The sequence below is a fragment of the Solanum verrucosum genome, unplaced genomic scaffold (genome assembly GCF_900185275.1).
Source record: "Solanum verrucosum unplaced genomic scaffold, falcon-dt-bn FXZP01000051.1, whole genome shotgun sequence".
NCBI classification, from domain to species: domain Eukaryota; kingdom Viridiplantae; phylum Streptophyta; class Magnoliopsida; order Solanales; family Solanaceae; genus Solanum; species Solanum verrucosum.
The window spans coordinates 1,272,105-1,283,439 of record NW_026020110.1 but is presented as its reverse complement, the minus strand read 5'-3'; the positions used below and the strand labels follow the sequence as shown (position 1 = coordinate 1,283,439).

At 34.0% G+C, this 11,335-nt stretch overlaps 1 protein-coding gene across 1 annotated transcript in view; it reads left to right on the top strand.

Moving 5' to 3' along the window:
• Positions 1-1,031: 1,031 nt before the first annotated feature.
• Positions 1,032-11,335, top strand: part of LOC125825308 (THO complex subunit 2) — a 51,883-nt gene continuing 41,579 nt past the window's right edge. Inside the window, exons 1-3 of the mRNA XM_049504650.1 lie at positions 1,032-1,293; positions 1,861-1,986; positions 6,058-6,099. Of these exons, the coding sequence (XP_049360607.1) occupies positions 1,159-1,293; positions 1,861-1,986; positions 6,058-6,099 (303 nt within the window). The 5' untranslated portion in view covers positions 1,032-1,158. The remainder of the gene's footprint in view (positions 1,294-1,860; positions 1,987-6,057; positions 6,100-11,335) is intronic.

Below are 11,335 nucleotides of genomic sequence, written 5' to 3'. Positions count from 1 at the left end.
ATAGGTTCGCGCGAATAAGAGATATATATGATGATCCACATTGAACATTCATAAAAAAATCTGCACTATTATTGTGTGCAAAGCTTATTATTCAAATCTTCGCTTATATAAGCAATAATATTTACTATAACATGTTTTTTCTGAATTGGTAATCACGTGCAACGCACGTGTCCAAAAACTAGTATATATATATATATATTAAAAAATATGCAATACATACTATTTTTAATACACCAAACCGAATAATACATACACAATATTTCTGCATAATTAGTGCAAGCATAACTAATACAAAAGTTACAAAAGTTTTATTATTAATTATAATTGGATAAGTACAATTAGTCTATTTTTGTGCAAACTTTTCGTGAGTCACGCTCTCAAAAGAAAAAAATATTTTACGATGAAACAAGAATCATGTTGAAAAAATGTTGAACGTGAATTCAAAATTTTGCAATTATGTAAGATTTTTAATAGTATTTCATCAGTAATTTCACTTTTATTTGTATTATCAATTATTATGTATAATATTTGCTAGCAATTTATATTATATAAAAATTACACATAAGATAATTATATATTAAATAACTATATAAAATATGAATTATATAGGTAAATATATGAAAATAGAAGAATAATATGTTTTATGAAATAAGAAAATAATATATAATTTTAAAGAAAGAAGAATATATATACAATATTTCTTTTTAACGTAAAATTTTGTACATAGGATTGAAGTTAATTCACACATAAATTTGTGCTGACACTATTTTAATATAAACTTTGATATTATAAATTAAAATACTTTAATAATTTGACATTATTTTTACACACAGTACAAATATCAAACCGTCTTTTATCTTAAATAAAATAAAAGAAAATAAAATAATAATAATAAAAAAATAAATCCTATATTTTGTTACACCCCATGGATGTAAGTTGTAACTATATATTTATAGAAAAAAAAAAACAGAAAAAAGAAGGATCAGAAATTTGTCGCAGAGAGGCATTTATTTTCCTTGAAGTTTCGAAACCCTAAAAAAAAGCTGATATCGCCATGGAAAATCTTCGAAATTAGGATTTGGTGTTTCTCTATCTTAATTCTCAAGAAGCAAGTGCCAAAACCCTAGGTCGTAGGGTTTGTCATCTTCGACAACAAACATGTCTCTTTCACCTTTGGAGTATTTGTACTTTACAGAGGACTCCATCAAAGAGTTGAAAAATGGAAACACTAGCTTCAAATTCGCTCAACCACTTCCCACTCTTCGCTTTCTTTATGAGCTCTGCTGGGTTATGGTATTCATTTTATTTATTTATTTATTCAATTTTAATTATTTGTGTTTCGTTTTAGATACTTAGGATTATTTGGAACTTCCATTATTATATAATTGAGTTAAATTCATTCATGTTGTTGAAACATTAGTTTGTTATTTGCGAAGATAGTGATCTTTTTAAAGAAGTCCGATTATGTAGAAAACCGATTAATAGATAATTCACTACTAATTTAATCAATTTGTTGAACTAATAGTTCGTTTATCTGCAAAAAAAAGTGATTTTTGACAAGTTTGATAATTTAAAAAATCCATTATTACATAATTGATTGAAATACTTGGTTAGTTGTTGAAAAGGTGATCGATAAATTATGGATCCTTTTGGGTGAGATTAGTTGGTTATTTGCTGCAAAACACTTGTTTCTGTTTGTAAATTTATTGAATTTAAAGCAACATACTGATTAGATCATGTAAAAAGAATTCAAAAAACAAAACAGGCCCTGAAAGGATATTTTTGTTAGCATTGCTTTTCATTGGTTTGTTGCTTTGAGGTCTGTGAATTGATTGTTTTGGGTTGTTTTGGGTGTTCAAGGTTCGAGGTGAGTTGCCTTTTCAGAAATGTAAAATGGCATTAGAGTGTGTGGAGTTTGTGGATTATGCATCCCAAGAGGAGCTAGGATCGAGTTTGGCTGATATTGTTACCCAACTGGCTCAGGATGTGAGTTTTCCTATTCCCTTTTCTTCTTATTGCCAACTATTAATCCTGAAATTATTGTCCATATTTGTTTACTTTTTGTCTCTTAATATGTGAAAATAGACTTAAATGAGGGGTACAAGGGTATCTTTGTACGCCACATTCACTTGCTGCTCTGGGCATCAAACAAACACCACTTGATTTTGGCTTATAAACCTCCAACCTGAAACATCAATTTCTTTGTTGGAGTTCTATGAATTCTATTTCTTAATATTAGCTTAGTTTGATGAATTGATGAGTATATTTAGTCAAATATCGACTTGTAAAAAGCTCATTTCAGTAGGTCAAACTTGACTATATGTTGTTATGACTAGCATTAGTGGCACTAGGTACAGGTGGATAATAGGAGTAGTTTCTCAGGTATTCTGTGGTCATTATCAGGCCATATGTGTGAGTTACAATAGGATGCAGGTGAGTGTAATTGTAATTGCAACAGTCAAGTAGCTAGATAAGCTCTCTAGGGACATATAGGAGCACTAAGTTTTCCTTTGGGACCATAGGCTTAATAGAAGCCGGTGTATAGGACATTAGAAACAACCAATCTGCTGCGAAGTCCAGAGCAATCAGACTCGTAAGATCTGAATTTCGCTGGTTTGAGTTAGTTCCAAATTATTGAATTTAGATTGCTTTTGTGCATGTTTGATTTTGTAGATCTTTTTGGATTTGATAACTCAGCTGGCAGGTCAAATGCCGTTGCATATATTTCCTTTCCTTTTGGTGTTAATTTGAGCTTGTAAATCATTATAGGCTCCCTGAATAGTTAACCAGGCATGCATTTTCGATTTTGCTTTTTGATGTAAATACACAACACCATCTTAGAGATGAATTATTAATATATTTATGTAGTTTTTTTTTGAAATGACTTCCTCATCACACCTATATTGTGTGTATCACATCCCTCTTATTTATGCCGATATGGATATAAAATGTTAAAACTAACAGTTTTGAGTACAACTTTTGATAAGATAAATGATTTTATTAATGGTGGAGAAATCTCTCATAGGTGTATACTAAAAAGTAGAGAATCTACTACATAGTATGAATCTCTACGAATGACACCCAATATGCTATAACTATACCATGAGGTCACTATCACTCCAAAAGAAACTAGAACTGAGGCTATTCCTCCAATGTAAATAGTTGTTCTCTGTACCTTCGAAGGCTATTCTATTTTTCTCCTTCCAAAAGATCCACATGGGTTTCAGCGGGGCTACATGTGATGCTATGTCTAACTAATAAGTTCCTCCATTGTTTCATGACCATTGTACTCGGAATCATCTCATCCCGTCACAAGTGAGTTGCTAGTTGTAGAGATGTGGTCCATATCTTCACCTCAACATTTGCACATAAAACACTCGGGGGTCGTTTGGTGTGATGGATAAGAGGGGTTAATCCCAGGATAATTTTTGAGTACCCTTTAATCCACCGTTTGGTTGCAAAGGCTGGGATAGCTTATCCCAATTCCCAGGATTAACAATTAGTACTGGGATAAGTTATCTCTCCAGGGAGGTGGAATAGTAATCCCATGATAACTTAAAAATAACAAAAATACCCTTCTTAAACTCTCATTTATACACCCCTTTTACATTCATGTATATTAACATAATTTTTAACAACATTTATAATAACATTCACAACCTTAATTATTTGTTGTTTTTATAATAATATATTTTTTTATTAAAAAATTACATTTTATAAATATAGTTTTAATTTATGAATACATTATAAGTTGGATTTATTTGCCTAATTCTTATGTTTATTTATACTTTGATTTCTCTTAAAATGTTCACTCCAATATTAAATTACATATTTTCAAATTAAATAGTTTATTACTCACTTAAAAATTATATTTTATATATCAATTAAAATGTAGATAATTTTAATGATAAAATTTCTTTTACTTTAATAAACTTAAAATGAAAGTTTTATTTTAAGCTAAATAAGATGGAAGTTAAGATGACCCTTCGGGGTGGCCCAGTGGTTTGGGCTTGAGACTTCCATGTTGGAGGTCTCAAGTTCGAAACGCCTTGCCAACGAAAGCAAGGGGTTTGCCTTCTGGGTCGAGCTCGTCGCATCGGGCTTGCCTAGTGCGGGTTACCTCTCCTATGTGGTTTGCGAGCTATTGCATAGGAGCGGGGGTTACCCTGTGCGCACCCAAAGGGTAGTAGCTGCGGGTTTCCCTTGTCATAAAAAAAAAAGAAAAGATGGAAGTTAAGATGAAAATTTTATTTTTAAGCTAAAGAAGATGGAAATTTCATTTTTAAGCTAAATAAGATGGAAGTTTTATTTTAAGTTAAATAAGATGAAAGTTTAATTTTAAAAACACACAACACAATCATGGAAATGCATACACAAAAATATTTAAGCTAAACAAGATGAAAAATTTATTTGTAAGAATAAATAACTATAGCTTGCAAATAAAATGTACAAAAAAAACTAAATAAGGTGGAGGGTATTTTTGTAAACAAACGACTTATACTTGAAATAATGCAATGAATATAAGTTTGAATACAACAAACCAAACAAGCAATAAAAACTACTCCCAGCATACTAATCCCAACATAACTTATCCTAACATAAATAATCCCATCATAACTTGTATTCAAATCAAACGACCCCCCCTTACACATATGTAATTTTTTTTCATTTCTCAAATTCTTAGTTGTTAGAATCACCCTCTCGCTGCACAAGTAAAACACCACATATTTCTTTGTGCTAGGGATTGAAACAGATAAGTACGGAAAAATTGATTCCCCGCTTCCAAGCGCCTATGATTATGACTTTTTTGAAAAATGATCGGTCTCCTTGCACCCCAACCTTCATGAATCTTGAATACTACACTATACTTTAAAAACACCTCAACGGCTCAACCAGGCCTTGTAATTCATCTTCTTGAACCCCCCCCCCCCCCCCCACACACACACAAACACACACACACACAAAAAATCTCTAGATCTCTTGTACTGTCATTGCATTGGATATATTCAGGAATGTGATGCCTATTTTCTTTGAGTAAGGTGGTGGTCGGGTTAGCTTATGGGCACCTCAACTAATTTCACAGTGTACTTGCTACTTCCTATTGAAAAGTACCGATGGCTTTGTCTACCAATGCTTGGATAGGTGGGGAAGAAATCTTAGTGTTTTGCTTGTGTTGAGAATTTGAACCTGAAACCTCATTGTTCTCAAGCCACTTTGAGCCTATTTGGGTATGATTTATTTCAAGTGCTTTTAAGCACTTTTGTAGTGTTTGAGTAAAACAAAAAAAATGTTAACAGAGTAGTGAAACTTTTCAGCTTTTTGTTTTTTCCTGTCTCTTTCTCTAAAACCTTGCAAATGCTAACAGAGTACTGGAACTTCGCTCAAGGTAAAAGTATGAAGGAGGCGTGCTTTGTTGTAATCATGTGACAGTTCTCTTTGGAATATTCTTTTGCAAATATGACTTTCTTTCTGATAGAGATGACCTCTATCCATTTAATTATTAAAAGAATCTTAGGGGCCATTTGGTTCAGAAATCAAACAAGATAGTTTCTGAATACAATTCAGTGTGGTTTGTCAACAAAATATGGTTGTGAAATCAAGTCGCAATCTGTCCAAAAGACCAAAACTGAAGGAGTCCATTACCAAAGTAGGCCCCTTATCAGTTGCAATGCTACTATTCTTTTTGACAATTACAATACTGCCCGGATTTTTCTTATCTAAAACCAATTATTCCAAAATTATTTGCTAACACTTGTGTTATTTCCCAAGGGAACCAGTTATTCCAAAATCATTCCAGATTCCAGAGCAAAATGCAACCTTAGACTTCTTTGATATGGATTATAACTCCTTTGGTTTCACATATTAAATAAGAGAAAAAATTAATGGATATTCTTTTCTAAATAAAGAGAAGATTCAGTTCATAGTTTTTAGCAAAAAATAGCAAGAGGCTAACTCTTATTCCTCGCGAATGAACTTACTAATTTATGCAATGTCATTATGAAAATTCTTTTAGGACATTCATCATACTGATACATAGGAAATATTTTTGCTTTGCAGCTGTCATTGCCGGGAGAAAATCGTCAACGTGTTAACAAGCTGGTTAGCCTGATCTCCTTTATTCTTTTGTGTGCCTTACTCGTCTCTTTGTTTTTTGTTTGTTTGGGTAGTCTAGCATTTGAGGCTATTATTTCGAACACTTCTATTGATTTTTTTTTCTAAGCTATTGAAGAGTCTTAGGATGGAGAAAATAAAGAGAAGTACAACACTTTTTGTGTGCTACCTTACTATGGACCCATTCTTTAATTCTGGAAAAAAAAAGAAGAGAAGTACATCAGTTTTTGTGTGCTACTTTGCTGTGGATCTATTCTTGAATTTTTAAAAAGTTGAGTTTTGCACTTGCTGGCTTGGGAGAAGCATGGTGCTAGCGGTGGATGGAGAAAATAAAGAGAAGTACTCTCCAAGCTATCAAAGTGGGTCAAGTTTTAAGATGTGAAAAATAAAGAGAAGCACATTAATTTTCGTGTGCTGCCCGGCTAAGGACCCATTCTTTAATTTTGGAGTAGTTGTGTTTTGCACTTGTTGGTTTGGGAGAAACATGTTTAACGGTGGATGTGATTGTTTATCTTTTATGATTCAATGACCACTATGTTGCAACTGTTACTCTTAGTTAGCGTTTTACCATAGATTTTCAAATATTTTTGGCAAATATTATTTGGGTGAAAATTTGGATGAAATTTCACCATGTGGTTGATCATAGTATTTTGGAAACATATTTCCTTTTTTTAAGAAATATGAATTATACCCATGAGTTTTAAAATCTATCATTACTTCCACAACAAATCTATTGGATCTTCGTTGCAGGAAATAACAAGTAGTGTCCATGACACTAGAGCAATGTGGTAGTTCAGAATGAGTGCAACAAACATCATTCCATATATCGTGGAGTAGACGAAGCACATGACTTTGTTATCCTGAATTGATTGTTCACCATTTTCATCAATAACCATATCATCACTTTCATATTCACCGAATATTTCATAATTGCTTTGGTGTTCACATAAAAAATTATGTAATACAACGCAAACAACTACTAGAAGATGTTTTTGTAAAAGATAAAAGTTTGGTGTAGAATTTGAATTTTTAAAAGCTCCAAATAATGAGATTTGACCCAAATACTAGTGTTTTCTAGTATTTTAGAATTTAGGTTATTTGCCAAATTTTATGGACAAACACTATTTGCCAAATTTCCCCCCAAATTTTACTTGAAAAATCTATGGCCAAACGGGTCCTTAGTTACTTAATTGATGACATGATTAACATTTGTCATTTCTTGATTCCAATCCTTTAGTGCTTTGCAACGATCAGATGTTCCTTTGTTGCTTTAATCTACAATAATAAGGTAACAAGGCTACTATAAACTACTATTCAACGTATACGAGACATATCGACAAACATAAGGTGCGTGTCAAGCTCGCGAGACTTTCAAATCATCGATGTCCTTCATACTCAATCTTTCATATTACTAATCATCAATATATTTGCCTTCTACAAGGCCAACTGTTGCGCCCAAATCGCACACGCAAGTGTACGTGGTCGTTCAAGTATTAAAGTGGCTCTTATAAAGAGCCGGGTATCGTACCCACAGGGACTTACGATTAGAAAACTCGATTGTTCCAATAGTTTCAGCTAAGCACAAGTGTTATCAAGATTTCAAGAGTGATTTATTTTATAATCTAAAAGTTAAACATAATTAAACAAACGCGATTCAATGTCACATTGGAAACTAGACTCAATGATATTTAATTTATGAGAGGTTTGTGTCATTGGAAACTAGACTCAATGATATTAATTTGATAGGTAAATTCTTATACTAACGCTCCCAAAGTCCTTAAACCTTGACTAAATTTTATTGTATGCTTGTAATAAATATTGACCCCAAGGAGGTCTTGGCATTAAGAACCTTGCAGTCCACAACAAAAGTATGATGATGAAGTGGCTTTGGAGATACAACTTGGAAGACGCAGGGCTTTGGAAAGAGGTCATCATAGCTAAGCATGGAAGGCTGAATCAATGGTGCACAAATATTACTACACTTCCTTACGGAGTGGGACTATGCAAGAGTATTAGGATGTGTGGGACACATTTGATCAGAATGCTTACTTTGAATTGGGGAATGGTTTACTCCTAAAATTTTGGATAGACAAATGGCTTGGAAATAACACTCTTCATGAGGACTTCCCAGATCTGTTTACAATTGCTCAAGATGCCAATTCTGTTATTGCTGCTAATAGAGAAGGGATCAATTGGGATATGAGATTTAGAAGGAATATGCACGATTGGGAAGTGAATGATCTGGTAGACCTTTTTGCTAGACTACAACACTGTCACATTAATGTCACATTAATCTCCAGGCAGCTGATAAGCTCAAGTGGCGACACCAGAAATGAGTTTATACAGTCAAGGAAGGGTATCAACAATTGTGCTCTAGAAACCTTGTGATATATAACTGCCCCCTGGGAACTCATTTGGAGGACCAAGCTACCACCTAAGGTAGTTTTTTCACCTGGACAACTCTATATGAGGCATGTCTCAACCAAGACAACATAAAGAAAAGAAAAATCCAGTTCCCAAACAGATGCTATATGTGCAAAAAAGAGGCTGAAACCCCAGACACCTTCTTCTTTCTGAGGTGGCCTCAGAATTATGGAGCATGTTTTTTTTGTCTCTCTGGCATCAATTGGACCACACCCCTCACAATTAAGGATGCATATGAGAGTTGGAGTCTATGGAAAGTTGACAAAGCCATCAAGAAGATTTGGATTATGATACCTGCTTGTATTTTTTGGTGTATTTGGTTAGAGAGGAACAAGAGATGTTTTGATGGAGAGTCAATTGCTTTAGGCATTTTGAAGAGTAGGTGCATTGTAAATTTGTTTAGTTGGTCCAACTTGTATCCTGCTGTTAATGCAGAACAACTTCAAGATTTTACTAACTCATTAGTTCTGGCTTAGATAGTTTGTATAGTTAGCCAGAGATTTTTTTTGTAAGCTCAAATGCCATATCTTGTAAATCTTGCATCTTCTTGATGCTGTTATTAATACCACTTATCTTATCAAAAAAATAAATATTGACCCCAAGGCTCATACACAACTTTGTCCTCCCCTATTCAGTCAAAGTTTACGTCTACATGATTGTATGCTAACTCAAGGGTGTTTGGCATTACATTATTACTAACACTTTCCTGTTGCTCTAGAACTATTATTTGTACCCGAATACTACCCGAATCCTCTATCTCGGATCCCATGTTGAGTGGTTCAGGCTTTGAATATGAAAGATTGGGGTATTACAATTTCAGAGGCCATAAATCAAATTTGACTCTAGCTACTTCACAGAGGACATAATCTATGTCCTTGGAACTCTGACTTTGCTTGCGTGTAATAGCAAATTTTGTTAAGGGACTTCGATTGCATTTGTTGGCTTGGGAGAAGCATGGTGCTAAATAGGATTTAGATCTTAATGGTTAATGGAGAAAATAAAGAGAAGTACATCTTCAGGCTATCGAAGTGGGTCAAGTCTTAGGATGGAGAAAATAAAGAGAAGTACATTAGTTTTTGTCTGCTACCCCGCTATGGACACTCTTTAATCTTGGAGAAGTTGAGTTTTGCACTTGTTGGCGGGGGAGAAACTTGTGCTAGATAGGGTTTGGATCTTAATGGTGGATGAGGTTGTTTATCTTCTATGTTTCAACAACTCTGTTTCTGTTGCTACTCCTAGTTAGCGCTTGGTTAGTGATATGATTAACACCTATTGTTTTGAAGGCTTTTAATCAAATTTGACTCTAGCTACTTCACAGAGGACATACTCTATGTCCTTGAAACTTATTTTGCTGGTGTGCAATAGCTCATTTTGTCGAGGGACTTCAATTTATTTTCTGATTTAATATGAAAAACCTTATTTTATGTTTTAGTCCATTGATTTTTGTTAATTTGACCAAAATCAATGGAAAAATTTGGGATAGATACTATGATTTTTGTAATCAAAACAAAAGCTAAGGTGATTTTGAAGAAAATGGAATACCTTGCATATGAAAATTTGTGTCAGTCGTTTTATCTCCTTTAGGATTCTCCTCAGCATACTTGTAAGTTTTTTTCATAAATTAGACATATAACTCTAATTTTAGATATTTAAATTATTTTTAGCTGAATCGCTGGGCCTTTATCTGTCCTTTGAATTTAAAAATTTAGTTCAGGAAGGATCCAACCTCTAGATTTGCACCTGTATAGGACACCCTCACCTAGTCCGAGCAACTTAGACCATCACCTTCTTCATTGTTCACTTGCAACCTATTTGACTTTCATTTAAAACCAAAGTGCTCAGTACCCACTACAACCATTCAAAAGGAAGAAGAGATCAATAATGCAGATTTTGTTCAAGTAGATCGTGTGAATATTTTGAACTTCAACAACACTTGCTTTTGCATTTATCTGCATGTTGATAAACAAAGAAAGTTAGCATAGTAACCCTTCTGGGTGGCTTAGATGGTTTGGCTTGGAACTTCTATAATGGAGGTCTCAAGTTCAAAACCCCTTGCTTGCGGCAACAGGGGTTGACCTTCTGGGTCGAGCTCTTCTCACGGGGCTTGTCTAGTGCGATTTACCTCTTCTATGTGGTTTGCAAGCTATTGCATAGGAGGGGGTTTACCCTGTACATACCCAAAGCATACCGGCTATGGGTTTCATTTTCGTAAAAGAAAGAAAGTTTACATAGTATGCAAGGAGGAGAACAATGAAATAGATCAGGAATATATATATTAACACCGGATATCTTAAAGGTCCCACTTTAAAAGTTGGATATACTAACTTCATCTCAAACATTCCATTGGTTTTCTACACTTGTTTAGTTCAGTAGTGTGGGTCAAGTTCTGGAGGTGTGGGTACTTTATATCTGTAAGAGGCCGTGCAGTGGGAAGGGGGAAGTTGTTGTCTTGGAGCATGGTGGAAGATGGGTTTACCGGAAGAGGTTTTAGCCTTGTAGGTCAAGAACAAATGTTTCTCCATTTGTCTCGAAGGGAAAATTGGTCAGAACATAATTTTTTATGTATGCTATTTGCTGATGATATTGTATGAATTAACGAAGTGTCAACCAAAAGCTTAACGATGGAGAAGCACCATAGAGAGTAGTGATTTTAGGATAAGTAGAAGGAAGACTGAACACATGCATTGTAGGTTTAATCAAACATGAGTTTAGATGGGGTTGCAGTGCCAAAATGCAAAAAATTAGATATCTAGGCTCATTGCTTGAAGAGAATGGAATAATAAATGAAATGGAGATGTCA